Raw genomic sequence first — 27,211 nt, 5'->3', positions numbered from 1 at the left:
CTTTGTGGAAACCTGAGCAGCTTTTGCTGAGCTTGTCAGCCTCGCTGGAGAATTAGTACTTCCAATGCTCTTACTTTTGATGAAAATCAACATTTATTTTGCCTAAGCCTAAGAAGGTGTCAGGCAGACAGAGAAACTTGCCACTCTTAAAGGGAAAGTGAGCAAAAGAAAGAAATCTAATAGAAATAGATCATCAAGTCCAAGAAGTGGACCCTGCAGTAAATCACACTTCAGGTGGCACCATTATATATTTCAATAAAAAAGTACTTTCCTCAGACACATCCTTTAGACGCTCACAAGGGCGTCTTCGTCTGCAGCCAAAGGGAAAGTTAAACAAAATTCACTTCAAACGGACATTGTGAGATGGGGAGAGGGCAGATTTACAGGGATACTGCCAACGCGGAAGCTAGTCAATTTACAAATAAAAAGAAACCTAAGTGGGCAGCAGCTTTGGATTCCACACCGGCTACTGAGTCCCTTGGCCAATTTCTGTAAATCCATCGTCCTGTGTTTTCAAACCCATGTCTCTCCCCTCCTGCTCTGTGAAAGACTCAGACTCTCAGTCTTTAAGGCCAGAAGGGACCATCCTGATCATCGTCCGACCTCCTGCACAACGCAGGCCACAGACCCTCACCCGCCCACTCCTGCAATAGACCCCGACCCTCTGGCTGAGCTACTGATGTCCTCAATGCTAGATTTAAAGACCCCTGATGAGCAGGGACACCTGACAGACCAAAGTGCTGCCATAGGCCACCCAACAAAGAGAAGCGCCAAAGCCTCCATGAAATCCACTAAGGACTTCACTATGGCTAATGATTTTACGTAGAAGGTGCCCAGAGGCTAAGGTGATGGGAGGCAGCATAAAACAGAGAGAGAGATGCACTGAAAAATAATTGCTCCTGCTAATCTCTTGCAGTCACTGCAACGTTCCAGATAGAAACATGGCTTCTTCATTGATGCATCATTCCCTTAGGTCTTCCTGGCCAATCGTGAGCCAGACAGAAGATCTTTGCAATCTTCTTAACAACTCCCCCTCCTTGAAGGAGAGGCTGGCTAATGAGATGACTTTAATTAACAGTCAGAGCTCAGAGTAAGCCAACCAAGGCTCACATTATTATTGTATTATTATCTCACATTGTAGTGAGAGCAGCATTGAACTCTGTAAGGCAGCAGAAGGTGACATACGAGTTTCCAACTTGATCCTCTATTCACAGTCACTCAGCACTTCTTGAAACTTTCCAGGATTGGGCTCTGCCTTAAAAGGGGCATTTCATGTGCGCGCGTGAAGTTTTAATGAAAATGGTTTAACCATTTTCGAATGTGAGGAAAGTAACCCCCTCCCCCCACACTTTTCCCATTATAGAAACATCTTTTTCAAACCACCCTGTGGGTAACTTGCAGGGAGCTGCAAGGTGAATTTTGGCAAGGCACTAGCCTTTACTTTCTCAAGGGAAACGCAGAGCCAAATCAGCTGAGGAAAAGTTTCGATCAGAGAGGGCTTGAGGCCCTTTTAAATAAAAAGAGCAAAGAAAAGTGGAAGAGTGAAAATTAAGAGTTTTCTGCAAAATCTTTTCCATAAAAGCATAAAAACGGCCGTACTGGGTCAGACCAAAGGTCCAGTATCCTGTCTTCCGACAGTGGCCAGTGCCAGGTGCCCCAGAGGGAATGAACAGAACAGGGAATCATCAAGTGATCCATCCCCTGTTGCCCATTCCCAGCTTCTGGCAACGCCCCCATACCCATAACCCCAATGTAGAAAAGTAAAGGATTTTACACTGAATGATGAGACATGAGAGTTGCATCGAAGAGCGTTAGAAGGCGTCAGGAGCAATTTCACACACTGTTGTATATAGTTAAGGCAGGCAGAGGATTATAAATCATCGCACACAAACAGGAACAGTCTCAATACCTCGTACACGGAGATAAATACACAGGTGGCAGTCACTGCGTTTACGGGGAGCGAATGGTGTCGTTGACAGAGTTCTGAGTTCTGATCTCACCCACCATTTTCAGTTGCTTTTAAAACTCTCTCATACAAATTGCTTTTGGGTCAAAAGCTTCCATCCATGGGGTCAGCCCAAAGGTGCACTTTGTTTTGGAAGATTTGAGCTAAATCAGTTCAGCCATTTCTGAATTACACACTTGTTAAACACCATAAAGTAAAATACCATGTTAGGATTAAAACTTCTGCTCCTCTGTCATTCAAATAGCTCATGCCAGAAATGTCAAAGCTGGCTTGTTTCAGAGTCCTCATTTGGGAAGGAAAACAGGTCAAATGTGAAGAAAACTTGTTCAGTATTTTAAAAGTTAGGGAGGTTTAAAATTGGTTTGTTTGTTACAATATTTTCTACTAGCTTTTATGCTACTGTGGTTCAGAGCTGGGCATGTGCAGGACATCTGCACGTAATTTGTCATCCACTTTTCCACTGATCTTTAATCTTCCTTTCGTTTTTTTGTCAAAACTAGGTAGATTAAATGACAATAAAACCCACTGTTAATGCAACACTGAGAAGTCAGAAATGATAAGTTTGATTTTCTTAAGGCAACCCCAATTTAGCCACACTGCACGTGGGAAGAATTTCCTTTTGATGGTTTAATTGTTAAATATAAACAATGTATTACTTTGTGATATTAAACATCTGCCACAAAAATACACAGGTCTTGCAATGAAACCAAGTTAGCACAAAAGACATCTGTCTGACTTGTGCACTTGATTTCTCAACCTTAATGTGCCATTAACTTTAGATTTTTGCATTTGATACCCAAGCAGGGGAGTAAATACCATGGAAGGTGAAGAGCTATTTAAGCTAAAGGACAAAGTCAGCACAAGAACAAATAGGGATAAACTGGCCATGAACAAACTCAGGCTTGAAATTAGAAGGTGGTTTCTAACCATCAGAGGAGGGAGGCTCTGGAGCAGCCTCCCAGTAGGAGCAAACAACTTACTTAGTTTTAAGAGAAAGCTGGACAAATTTATGAATGTGATTGTACGATGGGATTGCTTGTGATGGTCAGGGGCAGGGCTTGGCAGCTTTGGGGTTCACTTCCAGTTTGTGTCTTCTGTTCCCAAAAGCTCATGCTTCAGGGTTTCAGCTGGCCAACTACGGGGGCCAGGAAGGGATTCCCCCACCCCTTTGTATTCTGTTGGGTTTTATATAATCTCCTCCCTCTGAAGCATCAGAGATGGCCACAGCTGAAGACAGGACATGGAGAGGGGTTTGGTCAGTGCTCTAAGGTGGCACTGAGCATGCTCTTTCTCAGGTGCTTGGCTGGCTGATTTTTGCTCATATGCTCAGAATTCTAGCTAATCACCATACCTGGGGTCGGCGAGGAATTTTGGCAGGGACCCAGTCGGGGAGTTCGCCATCCTCTACAGTGTGCAGTGTCACTCGCCAGGATTATCAGGGTATATCTCATGTAATCATTGCCCTGCCATTGCTGGGGCCTTGAGCACTGGTGCACCTCAGTCCCTCCTGTTCTCTGCCTGTAGGACAGAGCAGTCCAGTCTCCCGGGGGCTGTGATACTTTGGTCTGATATTGGTTGCTGGGTTTAGTGTGCGGGTGCCAGGTGCTGTGGGTGGCCTGTGAGATACAAGAGGTCAGACTGGATGATCTGGTGGGTCCTTCTGGCCTTAAACTCTAGGGCTCTATAAACAGACTAACATCTAACACATGAGAGAAGCAATTTGTTTAAGTTGCAGTTTTTTTTAAAAACACCCACCACAAATTAAACTGGAGCCCTGAACTCTGGGCACTCCAACTCGAGATGGGACCACTCCGCTGGGTCAGGATTCATTGTCACGTACACAGCTTTCTTCACTGTGGCAGTCACACCAAGCACAGAGGGTAATCCCCAGCAGAATGACTGTATCCTAAAAACATTTTCTGAGTGGGGAGGGAGAGGAGAGAGCACATGTCTGCTGCAGAATTGGCTGAATGCTTCACAGCCTCTCAATTCTACTTGTCAACTCTTTCACAAACACAATGGCTCCGTTTTGCGACTCAGTGACCAGAAAAGCTGGCAGATGAGCACCCTGTCTTATCTCCCCGTTATCTGACAAAAAGCATCCACAGAGCAAACACCCAGGAGCTATCGATTACTCAGGGACATAGCCTATTTCACTCAACCTCCTGTGGCATATGGAGCTGAGACCTGTCCGCCCAGTTCCAGATCCTTTGCCTCCCCAGCCCCACGCACTAAACTAATTTCTCCAACATTTTAATTCAGATTCACGCAAGAGGCTTTAATCCAGAGCAAATGAGTTTTGAGCCTGCCTACAAATACAGTTTTGTGGGTTATGGTAGCACAAAAGTACACTGATCATCCATCTGTTCAAATCAGTTCTCAAAAGCTGCAATTTCGCACCCGATTTATCAGTGATGAAATATGAAGCTTACAAGCTACAGGTACCTTCCTTGTACCACATCTAAGAGAGAACGCAATACTGGGGGTATTTTTATGTTCTGTTTGACACAGTGCACAGCAAGTCACTTTAATTCTTCTTGTCTAGGATCAAGCATAGTATTAATTTAATATCAGACATACCCTCTACCAGGGGGCGACACTTTACCCTGAAAGGGGAGTGGATTTGATGATCTCAGAGATCCTTTTCATCTCTAATTACTATGAGACTAAATAACTCAGGTGGGGAAATTGCAGGGCTGTCAAGCTGTAAGAATCTGAGCAAGAGCGATTTCCAAAGCTCCCAGGTGAGATTTTAAAAGGTCTCATCGCCAGGCCCTCCATCACAAGAGGAAAAGGCTTTTAAACACGTGTGGAAGATTAATCCGGAAGGAGTGAGTCTCAATCCCAGCAAATAAGCGAGACTTGGCAGGTCTGAAACTTGTCTGCAAATCAATAAGGCAAGAGGATTGGAAAACTGCAGACAATTAGATCCCCGCAAAAAAATAAATCAGCAAGCGTATTTGCAAATGTCATGCTGTGGGATAAGAAATGAAGGCTCCGGTTCAGACCGATATGGAATCAAAATGCCTTTCGCATTTAGTTTATGACTGGAAGTTTCATTTAAAGTGAGCGACTCAGTGTCCCTTGCAACAAAGAAATCAAATGTGAGTGCAGTTGTTTGCTTCTGGACTTTCCCAGAACTGCAAAGGTGCAGTGAGACCCAGGCCTCAGCACTATACGACAACAGCCCAGTTGAGATCCGGGCCCATCTGCACTATGCACTGTACAGACACATGGGGAGCTCACCAGCTAAGCAGGCAAGACAAAGGCTGGGAGAAAGGCCGTATTGCTCTTCCCATGTCACAGCTGGGGAACTCAGGCACAGATCGAGGAAGTTACTTGTCCAAGGTCACACAAGGAGTCCGTGGCAGAACTGGGAACTGAACCCCACTCTCCTGAGTCCTAGCCCGGTGTGTTAGCCATCAGGCCTTCCTTCCTTCCTTCCTCTCAAATACGTCTCTCTTCAACAGAGGGGAGCCCCCATTATCCAGCTCTTTTCACAGAGTTAGCATCCAGAACCAAAGTAACCAAGAAAATCACTCAGAGCAGCTAAACCCCTAAAACTTTGAGGAACACTGGTGGGCACCCCAAAAACCACTTCATCCACCTGCCGATGGCAGGACTAAAGGCTGCAATCACTGATGACCTGAACAAACCCAGCGTGCCGAACAGAAACCAATTAGACTGACATGTAGCGCCTGGCCGCAGGAAGGAGCATGTGCACGCTACCTGCAACTCGATAGGTTTTGCATTAGAAAAGCAATTATATTAGAGGTTTGTTAATTCAATTATGAAAGGAGTTTTGATGCTTTCCAATTAGCTCGTTCTGAATGCTTGATGGAACACACATTTTCCTGGGTTCCCTGGGACTTGCCCATAGAAGCCAGATGAGACATCCGATGGCGGTTCATTCCCTGGAGTGCAATTGGGGCAAGCAAAGCTGGGGGGCACCCACGAGCATACCACCACCACCACCTTGTGGGCGGTTCACAGGATAAACTTGTTCAATTGCAAGAGAAATCTGCTATGGTCAACTGACCACCGCCGGCCCAGCTAAGGCCTTCGCAGAGGCCGGCTGTCCAGAAGTGCACACGCTAAGGGAGACAGTGAGATCAGGGACTGCTCAAGGGTCCTCCACAGTGGAATTTGCTTGTAACCAGAAAGATCCTGAAGAAGGTTCTCAGGTGGGGGTGGTGGGCCCCAAGATTGGGGTGGTTTCCTTGCTAAGCTCAGTCCCTGCCTCTGGACGCCGCTAAGCCATCCTGGCCAGTCAGGTGGCCTCTGGCGAAGGCAGAAAGGGCGGGAGATCAGCCGGCTGTAATACTTTGGTTGTTGGTTCAGTGCGCGGGCGCGGGGTGGTGCTGATGGCCGGTGATGTACAGGAGGTCGGACCAGATGATCTGACGGTCCCTTCTGGCCTTAAACTTTGTGATTCTGTGACCCCGCTGGAGACTCCAGATGAAGCAGTGATGCACCCAACTCCCTTTTCTGAAAGGGGAAAAGACCATCCCCAGGAACCCACACTGGTCCCGAGAGATGCTGGAGTGGAGTTACAGCATGGGTCTCCACTGCCCTCAGTGACCCCTTTCCTCTGCCCTCTCTGGGCCCCCTCCCCAGCGCCATGCTCGCTTCCCCTCCTTACAGACCAGCTGCACGGCGGGCAGAGCCCAGGGCTTCTCCAGGAAGTGAAGCAGCTGCCTGGGTCTGAAGCGCACACTGAGCTCTCAGCACTTGGAGCGTCCCCTTGCTGGGGAAGAAACAAACTGGTCCAATCTGCTGCCACTTTGACCAGCTGTCTTATTCTCTGACTCAAACTTTCTACTCAGGAGCATACGTGGCAAATTTTACTGTATTGCCACTGAAATTCCCTGTGTAGCAGGCCAGCCTGGCACTGTCTGGCCCAGGGACTTGTGATGCTAATGGGGAGAACGCAATTTCTGATGGTCTGGGTACTTATAGGGCCCCTGTTATCACAGCACCTGAGCACCTCACGATTGGATGCATTTATCCAGTGTCTCCTCATTAGAGACAGGCTCTTGAGGGCAGAGACCACCTGTGTTCTGGGCCTGTACAGCACCTGCACGATTGGGTCCTGGTCCGTAACTCAGGGTCTCAGGCGCTATTGAAATAAGAAACCACCACCACCCTCATGACGTCTTGCAGCTGCAGAGCACATTCTATGCACAGACCTTATTGCGCTTTGCAGAAAGCCTCACAACAGCCCCACAAGGTAGGGGAGTATTAGCCCAATTTTACAGGTGGGGAAACAGAGGCAGGGAGAGTGAGTGACCACAGCAAGTGAGTGGCCAAGCTGGGAGTAGAACCCAGGTCTGTCCGAAGGGCTGAGGCACCAGACTGTCCCTCCTTCCTTCCAACGGGGGGAGGTGACTGGAAGTGTCACATCTGCTAAAGAGCGGTGTCGGCTGGGTCCAAAGCCGGCCACGCCCATATCCCCAGCACCGATGGGAAGAGACTGCTGCAGTACTGGGGCGGTGGAGGTGAGTACAGACAATGAGCTCGTAGACCACACAGGGTACAGGCCCTTACTCTAGCTTTCCTCCACCCATCTTGGCGTCTTCTCCGCAGGTTGTGCCCGTCTGGACGCTGGGCTGCAGACGTTGATCAGCCCGCCTGAGGAGAATGAACGGCCCAAGGAGAGAGCCCTGTGTCCCTGCGGGGGTAGGGGCTGGCAGGGGTACAGGGGCAGCACACCCAGGGGCTGGCCTGGCACAGCAACTTGCCCACCTGGTTGCAGAGCAGTGCTGAGCTGCAGAAGGAGCTGCCCCCGAGCGAGTGCAATGGTGGGGTACCGACACGCAGTTCATTGCGGACACATCTGCCGGCGTGATTGAAGGCTTACGGCAGGAACCATGAAGGGACATGTCACATTTTTTCCCATCCCTTTATACTTGGGATCTGATCCTGTTCAACTTCACGTCAACAGCAAGATTTCCATTGCCTTTAATGGGAGCAGGACCTGGTCCCTAAGGGATGCTGGGTGGGTTCCCCCCCTCTTTCTCCCTTCTCCATTTTATGGCCCTTAGCAGCATCTGCTGCAGCAGATCTCAGTCATGGGCGCCCACGGGTACCAGCTTGCTCCTCTGCCAGCACCTAGGCTGCTACAGGAGGCAGATGGCACAAGGGATGCAACAGCGTTAGCGTGGTGAAAAAACACAGGGCTCTGGCAGCCTGCCCAGCGGCTCTGGCTGCAAGAGACTCCAGACTTCTCCTGAAGTGGGAACACACTCCTGCTAGTGCCTGGAAGGCTCCCGGCAAAGTTAGATCCCACCGCAAACTGGGGGTCAGGAGACACCTAACAAAGGCCAAGTACTCAGAACAAGGTAAGAGAAATATGTTTCTTTGCAAAGACTCCAGCCCTGCCAGTGGACTCAGAAGCCCAGACTAGGGTGGAAAGCATGAGTCAAGGGCAGCAGCAGCCCCCTGCAAGGAGGGGATATGTCCAAGGGTACATGGTCACTGGTAAGCAGCGAATTAATGCACGTACTGAAGGTGCTCTTACCTACCTGAGATACAGACAGACAACAACATGCGCTTGTCTAACCAGGGGTCTCTAAGCACACCGCACCCACAGAATTAAGCCTTAATATTCCTACCATGTAGCGAAGTACTCCTTCCATTTTAAAGGGGAAACTGAGTCACAGAGCAGCTAGAGTCACTTATGTTAAAAGCCACCCTTCCAGCTGAACATTTTAACTTCTTGTTGTTACACACCAGGCCTGAAATGACTGCAATGGCAGAGTTGAGGGCAGCTATTGCTCTGACCTGGCAGTGTGTTTATTTGGTAAATTTGACCACACTTTATGTACAGTCAGGGTTGTTCTTCTCCCAGCATAGTCAGTTCATCTCATGCATACGCCTGCCCCAGTTTGTGTGGCTTTCATGCAGCAACAGGCAAAACCCCACCCTTCTTAACAACAAAAAAAGGGTCACGAAATGCAAAAATTGGCAAAGTGATTCAGGGACAGGCGCTCAGATACCAGTGATGGGTAGTGGAACAAAGCCCCAAGTTAGGACTCAAAACTACTCTGAACTTATTTTTTAAAACTAATTAGATTTTAAGTCCTGGTATCCCTGTGACGTGTCCAGGGTCACAAGAGAAGCTTGTGATAGCGTGAAGAGAGCTCAGATCTTTGGACTCTCGGGCCTGGTCTACACTACACAGGTCGACGTACGGCAGCTTACGTCAACCTAATTATGTGCGTACGAATGACAGCCTTGTCCCGCTGATGTAAGTGCCCTACTATGCTGACATAACTACTCCACTCCCATGAGAGGCGTAGGGCTTCTTATGCTGGTGTAGTGAGGATGATAGACACTGCATTAGGTACATTGGCTGTCAGCTGTCTTAGCGATTTCATGGCTCCATGCTGGAGCTGTGAAATTGACAAGAAAGCTGGACAGCTAAAGCCCAGCTGCCCCGGGCTCTCCACTCCCAGCCAGGCTGCTACCTCAAGGCTCCCAGCTCAGGGAGCAGAGAAACCCGGGCGGCTGCTCCCCACTCCCAGCCGGGAGCAGAGAAGTGAGAAGCCTGGGGGGCAGCCGGGCTCCCAGCGGGGAGCTGTGAGCCCTGTCTCTCAGCCCCCCACACTGCCCCTCTACCGTCGGCGGAAGCACCCCTGGTGAGGACACGCACCCTGTGTGCGTAACCGTGGAGTCTTTAACCCAGGACGGTAGAATGGACATCAGCCATTGCAGTAATCACTGTGGTGGCTATAAGTAGACTTAACATAGGTTGACTTAGGGCTGTAGTGTAGACATGCCCTGAGTCATGTGCTTTACCCATTGGACAATGCTTCCTCTAAGACCTTGCTGCTGACATTAGAAAACTACGATTTAACTACCTTGGTTTAGAAACTGTGTTACACTGGGCCCACTCCTCGAGTGTGAACACTTTTGCTCTGGTTCAAGGGAGTCGTATCAGCTCAGCTTAAGCCTGTTATTAAAGCCTTGTTAAAAGCCTGTTGTTAAAGCCCTGGCTGGGATGATTTAGTTGGGGATTGGTCCTGCTTTGAGCAGGGGGTTGGACTAGATGACCTCCTGAGGTCCCTTCCGACCCTGATATTCTATGGTTCCACAGCATTCTTGTCAGCAAGTTAAGGAAGTATGGGCTGGATGAATGCACTATAAGGTGGGTAGAAAGCTGGCTAGATTGTCGGGCTCAACGGGTAGTGATCAATGGCTCCATGTCTAGTTGGCAGCCAGTGTCAAGTGGAGTGCCCCAGGGGTCGGTCCTGGGGCCGGTTTTGTTCAATATCTTCATAAATGATCTGGAGGATGGTGTGGATTGCACTCTCAGCAAATTTGCGGATGATACTAAACTGGGAGGAGTGGTAGATACGCTGGAGGGGAGGGATAGGATACAGAAGGACCTAGACAAATTGGAGGATTGGGCCAAAAGAAATCTGATGAGGTTCAATAAGGATAAGTGCAGGGTCCTGCACTTAGGATGGAAGAATCCAATGCACCGCTACAGACTAGGGACCGAATGGCTAGGCAGCAGTTCTGCGGAAAAGGACCTAGGGGTGACAGTAGACGAGAAGCTGGATATGAGTCAGCAGTGTGCCCTTGTTGCCAAGAAGGCCAATGGCATTTTGGGATGTATAAGTAGGGGCATAGCGAGCAGATCGAGGGACGTGATCGTTCCCCTCTATTCGACACTGGTGAGGCCTCATCTGGAGTACTGTGTCCAGTTTTGGGCCCCACACTACAAGAAGGATGTGGATAAATTGGAAAGAGTCCAGCGAAGGGCAACAAAAATGATTAGGGGTCTAGAGCACATGACTTATGAGGAGAGGCTGAGGGAGCTGGGATTGTTTAGTCTGCAGAAGAGAAGAATGAGGGGGGATTTGATAGCTGCTTTCAACTACCTGAAAGGGGGTTCCAAAGAGGATGGCTCTAGACTGTTCTCAATGGTAGCAGATGACAGAACGAGGAGTAATGGTCTCAAGTTGCAATGGGGGAGGTTTAGATTGGATATTAGGAAAAACTTTTTCACTAAGAGGGTGGTGAAACACTGGAATGCGTTACCTAGGGAGGTGGTAGAATCTCCTTCCTTACAGGTTTTTAAGGTCAGGCTTGACAAAGCCCTGGCTGGGATGATTTAACTGGGACTTGGTCCTGCTTTGAGCAGGGGGTTGGACTAGATGACCTTCTGGGGTCCCTTCCAACCCTGATATTCTATGATTCTATGATTCTATTCTATTCTTTTATTCCTTGTATTACTGTAGTGCTTAAGAACCCCGGTCACGGACCAGGACCCATTGTGCTTAGCGCTGTACTTTCAAGCAAGGTAAGCAAATTGGGGTGATGCATACCTGCCTCCCGGGGCTGTTGGGAGGTGAGTTAATGCCTCTGCAGTGCTTGGGAGATAAGACAGGCTAAGTGCCATATTCTTGGGAGGTAAAGATATTCCCAAGTGGCATTAGAGAGACTCCCAAATGCTATTTCCTATGGTGGCCTGGGAGGGTCATTAGAGGAGAACACAGGTGAGATTCTTCCCCAGGGTGAAAGCACTGGCTCCAAAACGTGCCCAGGCCTTGCCTGGCAGGAAGCAGGAGACCAAGGCCCGGGTCTCAATGCTGACCCTCTGCTACCACAGCCTCACCCAGCCAGCCTGTCCCACCCAGTGTGGAGCAAACGGCGAGAGCCCCGGATGTGCAAGCCCACCTGAGAGGAGAGTCACTGGTGGGTATGGCATTCAGGAACGCCTGCAGGCAGAGGGAATCCTGATTAGCATTTCTACATGACCAACAAGAGGGTGCCCGGAGCACCCAGAGTAATGGCGATTTGCTTGCCTGGAGCTGTACGTGCAGCATGGCCTTATAGGGTTAGGAGGTGTGTGGTCTTTTAAATAATCACATTATTTCTCGTGCAAGATGAGGAAAAAAAGAGAGAGAGAGAGAGAGAGAGAAGGAAGAAATAAAAAAGTCACTCAACTGAACAACAGATAGTGACTTTGAGAGAAAGATTTTTGCTCTCTTAAAATTTTACACTCCATCATGATGGGGCTCGATGAATACGAGAGACAGGCATATTCCCCTCCTCTACCTTCCTTGATTCAGGGCTATTGATCTCTAGCAGGTCTATAAAGTTTTTGGGGAGAGACTGCGCTTGCTACAGCCTGGCTGCTCGTGATTTCACCACTGCAACTCCTCACTTGTGGCAGCAGGTGAAGGGAACACGTGGCTGGTCCAGCGAGGAATGGGAACATTTAACCCAGGAAGGCAGCGCCCGTGTGTGTAACCCTGGCAGCAGGGGGAGCCAGGAAATATGAACTGGGTTTGGAAATATGAACATGGCAGGGAGGCGTGTGCATGGAGGGGATTCGTGTTTTCAAAGTTATTCCTCCAAAAGTGAAAGCTGTAAACAAAAATAGAAGCACTGCACCTCAATGAATTTTCCAAAGCAAAAGTGTTTGAGCGTGCTCAGCGGAGCCATTAAAAAAGACTGTAGCGAGCATCTTCCATTAACGTTACGACCGTGAAATATGACAATAAAATGATAGCCGTATGGTCGCAGATTTGCAGCCCGCCGAGTTGCTAGGGGTTTATCGTCACTCAAACGTGCAGAGAGCTGTAAAATGTTTACAGAAAGGGTCGTTTGCAGCTATAAAATCCTCTTTTCTCTCCTAAACAAGGCTGAGTGGAGCCATTTACAAACCCCTGAATGTTCATCGGGGGAAAGGGGAACATCTGTTCTCTCCAGGAGTTTTCAGTGATCTTCTCGAACAAATTAACTAAAATGGGTGCTTTCTAATTAAATTAGCACTCGATTGGAATGGTTTGCATTGGTGCGCTTGGTTACAATTAGCGCAGGGAGGACAGTTAGCTCCAGCGCAGGCTATTTAACTGGAAGGTGAAATATGGAAAAGCACATTACCTGGAAACACTGTCAGGAGGGGAGGGTGGCTAAATTTATCCCCACGCCGGAAACACTTCCAGGAGGGGAGGGTGGGATAGATTTATCCCCCCCGCCCACCCCACACAAATGTTTCCCCAGTTTTGTAAGAACAAAACAAGGTGAAGGACACGAATGTTGCAACTAAATCCAGGGGGCAGCTGCTCTCCCTGTGCCCCCTGCTCCTGCTGGAAAGGAGCTTTCTCCCTGGCGCACACTGGAGGGGAAGGCTGCCCAGTGAAAGCCAGGCCGTCCCCTTCACACAGCCTCAAGACTGTGCGGGGAAGAGTTATTTACACAAAGGCCACGCTGAGGAAGCCCTGCCTGGAAATAGCACCCTGCATTAATCTGCTACTGCGTCGGCACAGACGGTGGAGGAAGGAGTGCTTTGCCTGTACGTAACACTACATGATGCCCCATAAGTGGGCACACCTTACAGCCAGCGTCCAGGGCAACGGAGCAGGAGGCCCACTTCCACAGAGCAGGCTGCTGGGGAAAGCCTCATATCACAGTCCTGCAAGGCACACTGGTCCCCATTAACACCACTCCCGGGGAGCCGAGAGCAGGTCCATCCCAGAGCTAGATGAGCTAAGGTCACTAGCAGCTGTAAGACCCAGCGGGGATGTTCACCATCAAGCAGAGGCTCTTGGTATGTGTCAGCCCACGTTCTGTGCCAGCCTCGTGGCTCAGACAGTCACGGCACTGAGATGCTGCAGGGGCGACGGGTTCTACATGACACTGGACATGCCGAGAATAGCATGAAAGCTGTGGCTAAACCCTAAGCCCCCCACACCTAGGGTCGACCCCTACCAGCTCATGCAAGTTCAATACCACTTTCCATGTCTACACTAGAGTATTAGAATGTGTTAGCTGACATGTTTTAGAAGACACCTTTCCCCATGTCTGGAGTACATTGGAGAGAACAATCCCATGTTGAGAGGACTGGGAAAATGGACCAGATATCCCCAGAGGTCTGTTCAGTCTCTAACTTCGGAGACTGTATTAACACGGACAGGTTACTGAGTCCATGCTGGGCCATGGACCACACCAAACCCTTCCCTGAGCGTGCACAGGAAAAGGCATGAAAAGGGATGGGGTGGAGTTTTCAAAAGCACCTAAGGGACTTCTGCAGATATCTAGTTCATCTCCCTACTCCTGTCAGTGTGGGCTTATTCTCTCCAGCATACTCCAGAACTTCTTCCACTCCACCATAAGTGATTCGCGAGATGGAGCTTCCACCCTTTCCCTGGGAAGGCTTGCAAAGGAGGCAATGCGACCAGGGATTAGAACAGCTGACTGGGAGCCAAGACCTTGTGGGTTCTATTCCGGTCTCTGCAGCTGGCTCCGTGTGTGACCACGGGCAAATCACGTCAATTCTCTGTGCCTAGGCTTCCCAGCTCGCGGGATGGGGACAGCAAAGCTGACCTGCCTCAGAGGAGGGGAGCACGTGCATGAATGGAAGTTTGTAAAGCACTTCAAAATTCTTGATTGGAGGCCTGTATAGAAGTGCAAAGGGCCATTACCAGCCTAAACTGCAAAACTGAGAGAGAGCAGAGGAGAAGAGAGCCTGCAATCTGATGGCCTAAGGCCCTGCGCTGAAAAGAAATGCGACAACGTTTTTCTTACAGTTGTGATTTTTAGTACAAGCATAATATTGTCCACCCTGGAGCATGCACATTCCTATTAAATTGATTGGGGCTCAAGTCATAAACCACACGACTGAAGGCACATGAGCCTTCAGTCCTTTCTCTCAAAACACCCAATACACACACAGTACTTTCATCTGGGTGTTCAACAGCTGCTGGGCAAGTTAACTGCACACTCACAGCAGAGTCCTGCTGGGCTGACCGTAGAGTGGGGATAGACTTGTTCCCAACTCCACTCGCTTCTGCAGAGACACACATACTTTTATTTTCTTGTATGCTGCGTAGACCGACAGATCTTCCACACGCAGCGGATGTGCTTAAGAATTCTCCAAGTCTGAAAAATTCAGCTGATTTCAGAAACTTTCCCTGTCGCAGCTTCAAAATCTTTAAAATGGGGAATTCCATTCCGATCTTTCCAGCCGGAAGGGTTTTTAAAGAGCGTGCACCAAATGATGTTCCATAGATGCGCACACACAGATAGATGCAAACACATTTAATAGAGAACCTATGATTAGGTGTTTCAGAGTAGCAGCCGTGTCAGTCTGTATTCGCAAAAAGAAAAGGAGGACTTCTGGCACCTTAGAGACTAACACATTTATTTGAGCATAAGCTTTCGTGAGCTACAGCTCACTTCATCGGATGCATTGAGCTTATACTCAAATAAATGTGTTAGTCTCTAAGGTGCCACAAGTCCTCCTTTTCTTTTTATGATTATGTGGTGTGATAAAGATCTTATTAGCCCATGTTTGAGACCATTGCATTACGAACGAGCAGTCATCCCGAATTCATACCAATCAAGTCTCTCTGACTCTCCTCACCCCGTGTGTGTCACATAGGCCACCTATTAGAAAAATCCTCCCTACATTTCAAAGTATCTAAACATTTTTAAAATACAGATATAGATACACACACACAAAATTTCTTAGATCCATCTACCAGTAAGTCACCAGGAAGATATAAATTAAGAAGGTTAAAGCTCCTTTAAAAATGGCCTGAAATAATTTTCTGTACACAAAAATGTCCTGGCTTTATATCTGGTGACCTTTGAGGGCAATAAGCAAGAGCTGAGTATCCCACTGGACAGCTGAGAATCTCAGACTCATAGGCTGTAAGGCCAGAAGGGACCATCATGATCATCTAGCCTGACCTCTGGCACATCCCAGGCCACAGAACCTCACCCACCCACTCCTGTAATAGGCCCAGAACCTCGGGCTGAGTTACTGACATCCTCAAATCCTGGTTTAAAGATTTCAAGTTACAGAGACTCCACCACTTACACTAGTTTAAACCTGCAAGTGACCCGTACCCCATGCAGCAGAAGACGACAAAAAAAAAACAAAACCCAGGGTCTCTGCCAATCTAACCCAGGGGAAAATTCCTTCCTAACCCCAAATATCAGTTAGACCCTGAGCTTGTGGGCACAACCTACCAGGCAGATACCTAGGAAAGAATTCTCTGTAGTAACTCAGAGCTCTGCCCATCTAGTGTCCCAGCTCCAGCAGTTGGGGATTTTTGCTACTGGCAGTCGCAGATTGGCTACATGCCATTGTAGGCAGTCCCATCATACCATCCCCTCCAGACATTTATCAAGCTCAATCTTGAAGCCAATTATTTTGTCCCCCACTGCTCCCCTTGGAAGGCAGTCCAGAACTTCACTCCTCGGATGGTTGGAAACCTTTGCCTAATTTTGAGCCTAAACTTGTTGATGGCCAGTTTATAGCTCCCCTCTTCAGCAGTGTGAAGTTCCCATGATTAGACCTTCAGGGCTGAGAGATATTGGACCTTTAATCAGTAACTACTGCCATTCCTGCCTCCCAGAGCAGTTGAACTGGGGGGCTGTTGGTGTCAGATGGCTGCCTGCAGTTCCCCAAGGCTGTAGGGATGTTAGAACAAGGCTCAGGGAGATGGATTAGTGAGTAAAGAGAAGGGAAGGTGGCCAAAGCGGCATGACAAATGCAGTTCACCACTTATCTAATAATCAGACATACATGGCAACACACTCTACTGGGCAACCTCTTATCTTCGCGGACAAGCTGAGGTGGGTTTCCTAAGTGTGGACAGAGCACAGTTCTGCTCCCCCTGGACAAGACAACCATCCACCATTAAACGTGGGAGTTTCTGGTCTTGAGTGGTTGCTGAGGATACACTCACTGTGAATGAACTGAAGTTGCATCTGTTGCAATATTGCAATGACAAAAGTTGCATCTCTTCTGCCAGCAAACCTGGTCCATTGTAACTGGCTGAGGAGCCCTTCTGTGCATAGATCACCTTTGAAATGCAGTTCTCACTGCAGGATGCATGCTCCGGGAGTGCAGGGATAGGGCAGCAAATATGGAGGGGAGTCCCCCGCCCAGTCCCTTGGTGACAATCACAACCAGAGGACTGCCCCTCCCCTCCTTCCCCAGCCCATGTGCCAAGCAAGGCCGCTGTGCTTTATGGATCAACGGCATGGCGATCACTCCACCTCCGGCAGGAGAACACACTCCCTCTCAAAATGGTTTCTATATATCTGCAATTACCTGTTAGCCCCAACACTCACGCTTTCTCCAAGGAGTCTCCAGCCGCCCCACCAGCCTGTGCGCCTCACTTCCAGCAAGGGACTGACCCACTGAAACTGGAGGAGGGGCGGGTGTCTGCCTCAGAGCGAAAGGAATGTGGAGAGTGGGCTACCAGTTACATCCTATTGCACTTGGATCTCCTACCCTCGCATCCTGTCTCCTCCAGCTCTGGCAACTCCCGTCTGGCTCTCAAGCACAACCACATCTCCTGACGCGGGCGATGCCAATTTCCAGGGGCTCTGGGGCAGACAGAGCTATGAAAGCTGTTCCCTCGTCTCCAGAGAAGGCAAGCGGGAAACGATGCGTAAGGCACGGTGCGGCCCGTCACAGCCAACGCTTTCACTAATGTTGGGGGAACACAGGGAAAGAGGAGGAAGGGGCCAGATAACCCATGTCAAGAGCATGCGTGAGCTCTTTATTCTACGGGGATGGTGCTTCCGCTCGAGAAGCCAAGCCAGAGCATCAGCTACTTTTTCTCTGTGCGCTCTCCTCCTACGATGACCAAAACCAGGAGTTAGAAAAAAATGCTTCTTTCCCCTCCCAGATGCCCTTTCCTCTACTGCATCTTTACCCTCCATCTGACACCCATTCCCTTGACCCACTAGAGGCTGAGTTACTCCAGGCTGACAAGTGCAATTCATGGCATTTCAACAGCTTTCTTTCTGCGGATTAATTGCTCCATCTTCACGGCAGAGATAAAAAAGCCAGATTAACTCACTGGTTCAACAGCACTTCCCACAGCAGACAGCAACCGCCCTGCCATTGAGATCAAAAGGAGTTGAAACGGGGCCAAGAGGAGGAAGGAGGGGGAAGAAATCACTGTGATTCAAAAGGGAAGCCAAGCACTCCTCTCCACGTTGCGTAGAGAAGCCTTTATAGCAGCAATGATCCTTGCTGAAAGGGCACCGGCTGCCCTGCGCGCCCATTGCTTAGCATTTCAATAGCATGCAGCCAAGCAGCCATTCTTCCGAACACACATGCTCACCAGTGACCTAAGGAATATGTTGCTAATCCCAGGAATTCTTTTCCCCCAGACATCAAGATGCCTTGAAACTTCCCAGCCTTGAAGTGGGTTTTACACTTTACTGCCAGGCTGATCATAGCTCCAAAGTTCCATTAAGCAGAAGAGACGTTTCTCTCCAGCATGGGAGGCTGGAAGAGGGCTCACGTGACCTTTCGTGAGCTGGCTCTCATTGCAGTCCCTCTGCCCACACAGACCCAGGGTTATCTCACTGCCATTAGACACGAGATACAGAAGGCACTGCAGAAGCATGACACGGAGCAGAGCGGAAAAGTTAAAGAAATGGATTTGTGCTCCTGGCATGCCTTGTTTCCCTGTCTCCCTTCTCTTCGTACAGACCCAAGCCTTGGGCCATCCAGTCCAGCCACTGCATTTGGCACGACTGGCTCCATAAATCCTTCTGGCTGTGCCGAGTTTTAGGCAGGTATGAGTGGGTGACCTCCAGAGGGCTTTCTCCATCAGCAGCCAATGGGTGGAGTTCTCCAGCATCCTCAGGAGGCAGCTCAATACTCAGTTCCCTTGTGGGTGTTTTAGTGAACTGGGTGGGTTCGCAGCGTGTTGCTGGGACTTCTCAGGCTGTCCCCGCTCTGGGATCTAACTGGGGCATGTGGCCAGTTTGCTATAACCTACTGGCCTCATTTTCAAAGCTTTGGAGCACCACACAACTCCCACCGACTTAATAGGAGACTGCGGGGCTCAGCGCCTCTGAACATCAGGATACCGCTGTACACGGACTTGGATACCTAACTTTAAGCACCCGCTTTGGAAAATGTTGGTTTCATTTTCTAGATCAGATACTACAGAAAAAGGTGCAGGAATGAGACACATAAGCAGCCAACGTGGCAGAACACAATTTACACCCCTGCTTCCTCCTAGATTAAAAGACATCTGAGTTAGGTCTATCCCACGCACCCACCCACCCCCAGACGGCATGCCAAAGGGGACCCTCAGCACCCTGACACAATAGCCAAGTAATTCCAGGCAGGCTAAATTGGTATTGGCATTGCAGAAGCACCCAGAGCCCCATTGTGCTAGGTGCTGTACAAACACACACTACGAAGAAACAATCCCTACCTCAAAGAACTTGCAATATAAGTAGGTTAAAAGGTGCCTCCTGGCTTATGTCCTATGCTGCATTCTGGGGCCCCTCTTCTCCCTCTTGCTGCCCAGTGGAAACACTTTTGCAGCTCTGCTCCCTTCTCATTATCTGACACACACGGCACACGCTAGGGACCTTCAAAGAGTGCTAGAAAACTGAGGGACCTTCTTGGAGACAACGTCCGTAGCCCCGGAGTTAGCACAGTGTCATCCCTGGGGGCTGTTTTCAAACCTGGGTGCCGACAGGTAAGTGCCATAATTAGGCAGGCCATTCCCCATTTTGGGTAGAGATGGTCAAAAGAATTCAATTTTATTACCACAGAAAGTTTACCTCCATTTTTGCTTGTGGTCATTTTTAATTTTTGATGAAAATTTTCAAAATTAAAACAAAAATGTGTTTTGATTCAGTTTTCGATTTTAGTTCAAAATGAAAAACTATTTTTACTTGATTTTTTTTCTTGAAAAACCCCCAAACATTTCACTGAAATCAGCCTACCTTCGCAAAACACTTTGATTTTGACAAAATGGCATTTTTCAGCGAAAAAAGTTTTCAGTTAAAAACAAAGTTTTGACAGTTCTAATTTTAGGGTCCTAAATGGACATTTGAATCTTCGGCCCCCTGTGCCCTCCCCAATCACCTCTCCTCTTCTGAAGTACTGCAGTGTGTGTCACACACCAAAAACAGCATACTTGGTTCATCTCTCAAGAGGAGCTGGGCACTAAGTAGGAGTAAGGAATAGCTCCAAATGACTTACTGGAGACAAAATGAGAATTAAAAAAATATACATATAAAGGCAAAATCTCCTGCCTCACTTGGGAAGCTTTTGCCAGTCACAGGAGAGCTGGCTGCTTTGCTGTTTCCAAGACATCGCATCCCAGCCAGGGGAACGGGCTGACTGCATTCTGAATGGAGTGATCCCACCCAGATGGTGCATTTAATGGAGATCTCATCCCTCAATTTCGACCTAGGATTATCACCATCATCTTTCACTTCGAGGGAAGTCTGGTTCCCTTTTGCGTCTCTCCGCCTCCGTTAACCTACCACACACCTGATCACATAGCACAACAGACCAGCTGTGGAAATAGGCGCTGGAACTAGTAGTGATCATGCACCCCCTTGCTTGAAATGGTTTCCATTATATACTGCAGGGGTCGGCAATCTTTGGCACACGGCCCATCATGGCAATCCACTGGTGGGCCACGAGATGTTTTGTTTATGTTGACTGTCCGCAGGCACGGCCCCCTGCAGCTCCCAACACATGCCCACGGCCTGCGCCGCTTCCCCCAGCTCCCCTTGGCTGGGAATGGTGAACCTCGGCCACTGGGAGCTGCGGGGGGCCGTGCTTGCGGAGGTCAATGTAAACAGAACGTCTTGCGGTCCACCAGCAGATTACCGTGATGGGCTGCATGCCAAAGGTTGCCGACCCTGATATCCAGGGTTTACCGTTTGGTCAATGGCTCTCAGCACCCTCACTATAAAAATTGTTCCAGCGCCCCTGCATGTGGCTGCGTCTAAATAAAGAACCTTTCAATGAAGAGGTTCACACTAAGTAGAAATTATTCCAAGAGAAATGTGTGTGTTCCGCCCTTTTCCAGGAAACGGGAGGAGGGCAGGGGAAAATACTGTAACCCCACTCCCAACCTTGAATCTCGATGCCATGATGGCCGGGCTTCTAGCAGAGGAGAAATGGACAAGATTCACTGAGGAGCCAGCCAACATTGCTCCCATATCAGCAGCTGGGTGACCCTTAACTCTCATTCCTCTCCGCCTCGGGGCTGCCTCGTGTTAGTCAGCAAGTTGATTTTGGCATTTGAATCAATTGCTGCTGAAAGCCCCACCCACCACCGTTTTTATTCTCAAGTTTCTTAGTCAATGTCACACTGCTGAAAGATGCATGATTGACGGCCCTGGAGACTGGAGTCTTGGGTTTATCTAAAGGTGAGGGACAGCCTGGGGCAGCAGCATAGCACACTGCCCTGCCCTCACCTCTGAAAGGGCCCCGCAACTCCTGATGGGTAGTCCCCAGGATCCAGTCAGTCCTTGACCGAGAAGGGGGGAGGCAAGGGGAACAAGAAGTGGTGCTCATCTTAGTGCTATGCATGGTGTTCCACATGGAACTGGACTGAGACCCTGGTCATTTCATACAGGCCCAGGAACTCCAGAAGAGACTCCGTTTGTTCACCTCCTATTTTACTGCTTGCTTGCACACTGAACAAGGGGCTGTTTCTCTTAACAAAGCAGGCATTGGCCCCAGTAGTAAATGCTGGGAGATTTGTAAGGGACAGCAAAGGGCTAAGTAACTTTCTGAACTACTCGATCTCTATGCTAATTCTGGAGAGAATATACCCTGGTCTCTCCTCCTCGCACACACTGGAAGCTGATGAGTTAAAACAGAAGGGTGCTTGACTGGAGCTTATTATGGTGTGACCACAGAGCTGGGACTGCAGTTTGGAGACGTCATTCAAGGTAACATACGGGACTAGATTTTGGGAGGGAGGGGCCTAAGAAAGCAGACATGCTGCAGACGCAGCGGTAAGCTCAGTGCATGCCGTTTGAGGGAATGTGGTGGGGGAATGCGTTACAGGTGCCTTTCATCTCTGGACACATGGGTTCTAACCCCGGCTCAGGCTTCAAGTGAAATTTATTTGATGGTGCCCAGTGGACTCTTGGTCCCATCAAAACACTAGCACGCTGATAGTAGCTTCTCCCTAAGGCCTGGGTTTCGAATAGCCTGGGGGCTGCTGCAGGTCAGGAGTGCAGTGCACTGGCAGAGCTGCGTGTGTCCCAGGAGCAGACAAGCAGGAGGAGCCGAAGCCAGGGTTAAGGGGCACTGACAGAGTTGAAGCAACAAGCCTGAAGGGATGCGTGACTGCACCATCCCAATTCTACTCCAGTTCTCCCCTTTGTGAATTCACCCAGCCGGGCCGTCCCTCGTCCTGGGGGCATACTGTGCCCAGGGCAGGGGCAGCTAGAGAAGTGCCAACTGGGACATGGCTCTCTCTCGGCTTTGGCTGATGAACCACAGGGAGCCCCAGAGCTTGTGAGAATGCAACACAGAACAACAGCCTTGTACCTGTATCCTCCCCTGTCTTGTCTCTGTCTGCGGTGTGTGTCACCCCTCTTGGAGAGGTAGGTGACTGGAGAGAGATGAAAGATGGGAGCTTCTGAAGTCTGCTGCATGCTGGGGTGTCTGTGTCACTCCGAAACTTTACACCCTGCTCTGCGCTGGAGGGTCCAGGAATCTCCCCATCATCCTGAAGGTGGGCTGCATCCCTCCTAAAAAACACATCCATATAAGTATGAAAACAACAGCGAATCCCATGTGAATCAGCAAGAACATTAAAATAGGTTCTAGCGAGGTAAGACTCAGACGATAGAGATGAAGAGACTCATTAGCTCTTCTAGCTACCAGGCAGATGGTCTACTTCCAAAGGTTTTGCCTTCTCCAGTTTGAAATGACCTGAGTGATGCCATGCCCGCCCCTTCACCTGGAGGATGATCCCACAGCCTGATCCATCCCACTGCTAGTTTCTTTTTGGCTGGCCAGATCCCCTTATTCCTATTTACATCCCAGAAAATCCCCATTCTCCCCTGAAGGAATTTCCGCCCTTTGGATATGTGCTGCTGAGCTTGTGGCCAGGATCACCTCCGTTTGTTTGGGTCACAGATCTGAGCCAAACAAGAAGGGAGTGGATCTAAGGTAGCAGGGCTGGAGCATGAGGCCTGGGGGTGAGCCAGGTAAGGGACAGGTCTGGCTGTGTCAGTGTTCTTGATTCACTGCTCAGTGCACAGATGGCTAATGGGACATTTTATCTAGCTTGACATCTATACTGAGGGTGCTAATAAAGGGCGGGGGAGAAAGCTGGAGCAGTTTAAAGCTTCTCTGAACCCAGCATCTTCTCTCTCTCGGGAAGAGGCTGCTGCTGGCCTTTCCAGGAAAAGGGGATGGAAAGAGCCATGCATAGCTTGCCTCCCCGCTGGCCAGCTCTGCATTTCGCATTCCCACCTAAAAGGAGCAAGGAAATATTTTACACCTCACTTGTCCAGGGGCCGGGAGCTGGACGTCATTCCAAGCTTACTGTGTCACCCTAGATAGCTTCGCAGAGCCCTCTGCACATTCACTCCCAGGTGCTACCATACAAGGAAGGGCCTTGTACTGCTGTGATGTGTCTCACGGCCGGATACAGAGAGTGCTGGTGCTTTCAGCTCTGCCCGTCTCCAGCCGGGTGACTAGGACTGATTTGGGGGGAGAGAGGGGAGAAATGAGCATGGCATAAAAACCTGTATAGAACAGAACAGAGATTGCAGAATCCTGGCTCTTGGAATGACAGAGGGGCAAACCACCAAATACACCTAGTCCCTTCCCCAGGACTCAGTACAGGGTTGTGTCATATAATCCACTTCCTAGTGGTTTCCCCCATCTAGTGTCAGTGTCCATAAGCAATGAGCTTCCATCACTTCCACGGTAGACTAGTCAGTGACCCGTGGCCAGGAACCACTACAGAGGAGGCCACACTGCCTCGGCACAGGATGCCGATGTGGGGAGAGCCACACACCCAGTGCAGGAGGGACAGGAGGAGGGAGGCAGGGTTCCCTGCCCAGGCTCTGCGTGCTGGGCTGATCCCCGTTTCTCTCTCTCCCGGCTTAGCTACGTTGTGGGGTTTGTGCATAGGAAGATTCTCCCCGGCTGAGCACCCCTCCGCATGGAGGGACTGCACCGCCGGCTCCCAGGTACCTACTGGAGGTTGTTAACAAAACATTCCAGAGGAGTGACGCAAACGGCAACAGAAAAATACGAACGGAGATGGAGCCAGGAAGTGCTGGGAGCCACAGCACTGATGGGCCCAGACGACAGGCTGCTGACAGTGATGGATCAAGCAAATCCTGCCAAGAGGGCTGCAGCTGGAATTAGTGTTGTACCACCCTACCCCTTCTATTCTAGTCAGGTCTATTAGCTCTGCCCTTAAAATGACTGGTTATGCAGGGCTAGGCAGCCCCAGGGTCGAGTCCTTTATCCCTAAGCCCTGGGTGCAATCGCAGACTCAGTAGCAGCCTGTGGAGACCGATATTCCTAACACAGAAGACACCATTCAGTTTGGGTATTGAAGGGCACCATTGTAGGCAGCGCTAGCCAAGAGGCTAAGGCATGACTGAGTCTGAACACTGCCCTGTCCCCACTAGAAGCTGGACTCCCCAGACAGCTACACAGAGAAGCCTGCACGGCTGCTGCCCCTTCTGTTCTGAAGAGTCAGCACCCTGGGTTGACATCTTCACCAGCGCTACCTTAACTGACAAAAAGCCGCCGCCCACGGCTGTTTCTGGAGTCGCTCCCTAGATTTCACAGCAAACACTGCAGGCAAGAACAACCCTCTCTGATCACTTGCCTGGCAGTGGCTGGGCTAGGACTTTGACTTTGCACCCAGTACTTGTGTCGGCACCTTCCCGGAAACACCAGGAGAATGAGTAAGGCCATCCCATGGCTGAGACGATGACATGGGGAGGCCAAAAGTATAACTGGGTTCAAAAAAGAACTAGATAAGTTCAGGGAGGTTAGATTCATCAATGGCTATTGGCCAAGATGGTCAGGGACGCAACCCCATGTTCAGGGCGTCCTTAAACATCTGACTGCCAGAAGCTGGGACTGGATGACAGGGGATGGATCACTTGATAAACTGGCCTGATCTGTTCATTCCCTCTAAAGAATCTGGCACTGGCCACTGTGGGAAGACAGGATACTGGGCTAGCTGGACCTTTGGTGTGACCCAGTATGGCCGTTCTTATATGAGCCAGACACATGTCTGCCCGTATGCAGCCTGACTGAACCAGCCTTCCCTTTGCCCCACCCTGGGCACATGTAGCTAGGAAGCCGTAACACGTTGTGTAGATATTGTGGTATCTAAGTGTAACCCACACACCTCCTGGGTGTGGTGTTCTGTCCCATCTAGTGGCACAGAGATCACACGCAGAGAGAGAGAGAGATAAAATGAGTCTGCTGTACATCCTGAGCTAACAGCCAGTTAGCTTTTAAGTCATGCTGTAGAGGCTCATGCACTAAGCTCCAGAGGTCCCCGGTTCGATCCTGCCCGCTGAAGACCGGGGTCTGGTTGGCATTATATAATCACCTCGCAGCGATTAATCAGTGCTGAGTTTGCCTTAATAGCAATATTCTCATAGCCTCCTTTGTTCCTGGCATGGTTTGTTTCTTGTGTTTGCTTCTCGCTCTGCCCTCTACTTTCCTGTCCCAGGTCCCTAAGTGAGGGTCAGTCCTAGGAAGATGCCATTGCTTCTGGAAGAGAGGCAGCTCCTGCACTTAGCCCTGAACATGATCAGGGACAGGCTCCATCTGGTCTCCTCTGGGAAGGTATTCCACTGCTGGGGTCCCACTGCTGATAATCTTCTGTCTCTTATTATTTGTATTACCACAGGCGCCTAGGAGCCCACTGTGCCAGGCGCTGTGCAGACAGAATAGAAAGACTGGCCCTGCCCCAAAGAGCTTACAGTCTACGCATGAGACCAGAGATGGATACAGACGGATCGGAGGAGGAATGCAAGGAAACAATATTGTCCCTTGCACCCTAGGCCCATATAAGCTTCCTCAGGCTGGCCTATAGCTGACCTCAGTTCTTGTCAGACCATTTCCCACAGAGGTAAGAAGCTCATTCTTCACATTGGAACAATCTCCTGAGTGAAGGCTGCTAACCTGTGCATAACAGTGGGATGGGTATTGTGATGTGGATTCATACCCAATGATGGTACAGAGACAAGACCCCCCCAAACTCGGATGTCCTCAATCTCAACACAAACCTTTTCCCCTGCAAGGAAACGCAAGTGCTTTAGCCACCACGCCTGCCTACCAGCCAGCCAACTCCCTGCATCTGAGTAATTCAAAAACCAGGCCAGCTTCCTGGCTGTGGCTGATTCTGGAGCTCCTGCATTGGGGTGGAGGTGTTCAGCATTGTACCGATCGCCCAGTCCCTGGCTGACAAAGTGTTAATAATTCTCCTCTCTATTACAATTCAGGGAGTTAACAACACTGGAGAAACCTCTGGGTGCCAGGCTTGGTGGATTGCCCAGTTAGGTAGCTTGCAGCCACACAGCATTATTAAAATTGAATAATCAATAGACCCCCCCCAAGGGCACATAGGACAATGACCTCAACAAGAATCAGATAGTCATTTTATGCTGATAGTTGCTGATGTGATTAACAAAGTACCAAGCAGAACAGCAAAGACATTCTGCACACCTATTATATTTCTACGTCCTTCTCCACCTCGGCCTCCCCTAACGGCTGCCTCTGCATGGGTAGAAGGGAGGCAGGCAGTTGCCCCAGATCTCTGATTGTTGTCTTTTCCTTGCCTTAACTTAGAGTGTGGAGTGATCAGGATCTAACACTCATGTTCTGCACTGGCACACAGGAAAGCTGGGTTCGAGTCACAGTCCTACCACTTCCCAAGCAGGCAGAAGTGCCAAACAAGCCTCAGAGAGGAAGGACAATCTTGTAGTTATGAGAATTGGGAGTTCTCAGGTCAGTTCCCATCTCTTACCCAGGGTCATGCAGGAAATCTGTGGAAGTCACTTCCCCTTTCTGTGCCTCAGTTTCACCATCTGGATAATAATATTTCCTTGCCTCCCAGGAGGAAGTCAATAAATCCATTAATTTTGGGGAAGTGCTCAAGTACTAATGTGGTGAGAACCAAAGAAAGGCCTGAGATTCCACCAACCTTCGGCCCCCATGGCAGGGGATGGGGTGGTTCCTGTCGCTCCATAGCCCCGCTTGTAGACTATGGAGATATCTGATGAGCTCCAGCAGGGACACAGCAACTCATCCCCACTCCAGATCAGAGAGGTCAAACTGCTCTTCTTTTGGCAAGTTCTTCGATCCAGACCCAGGGTGTGGGTGATGCTATTTATTTATTTATTTATTTAACATGGAGTGATTTAAGTGCATTTGAAACCAGAGAACTACAAGCACTGGAGAGAGCCAGACGATGCATGGCTCCAGCC

The 27,211-nt window shown here is 49.6% G+C and overlaps 1 protein-coding gene across 4 annotated transcripts in view; it reads right to left on the bottom strand.

Annotated features, from left to right (window-relative positions):
- The window catches only part of ZC3H3 (zinc finger CCCH-type containing 3), a 340,425-nt gene that overhangs the window by 23,277 nt on the left and 289,937 nt on the right, over positions 1–27,211 (bottom strand). For 3 of the 4 annotated variants that reach the window (XM_043538977.1, XM_043538978.1, XM_037891897.2), the window contains one exon: positions 22,281–22,483. In XM_043538977.1, the coding sequence (XP_043394912.1) occupies positions 22,281–22,483 (203 nt within the window). Of the gene's footprint in view, positions 1–22,280; positions 22,484–27,211 lie in introns of those variants that run through there. The other variant, XM_043538979.1, reaches the window with a different exon arrangement.

The sequence above is a fragment of the Chelonia mydas genome, chromosome 2 (genome assembly GCF_015237465.2).
Source record: "Chelonia mydas isolate rCheMyd1 chromosome 2, rCheMyd1.pri.v2, whole genome shotgun sequence".
Lineage (NCBI taxonomy): Eukaryota > Metazoa > Chordata > Testudines > Cheloniidae > Chelonia > Chelonia mydas.
The sequence above is the reverse complement of the archived record's forward strand: the minus strand, read 5'-3'. Positions and strand labels throughout refer to the sequence as shown.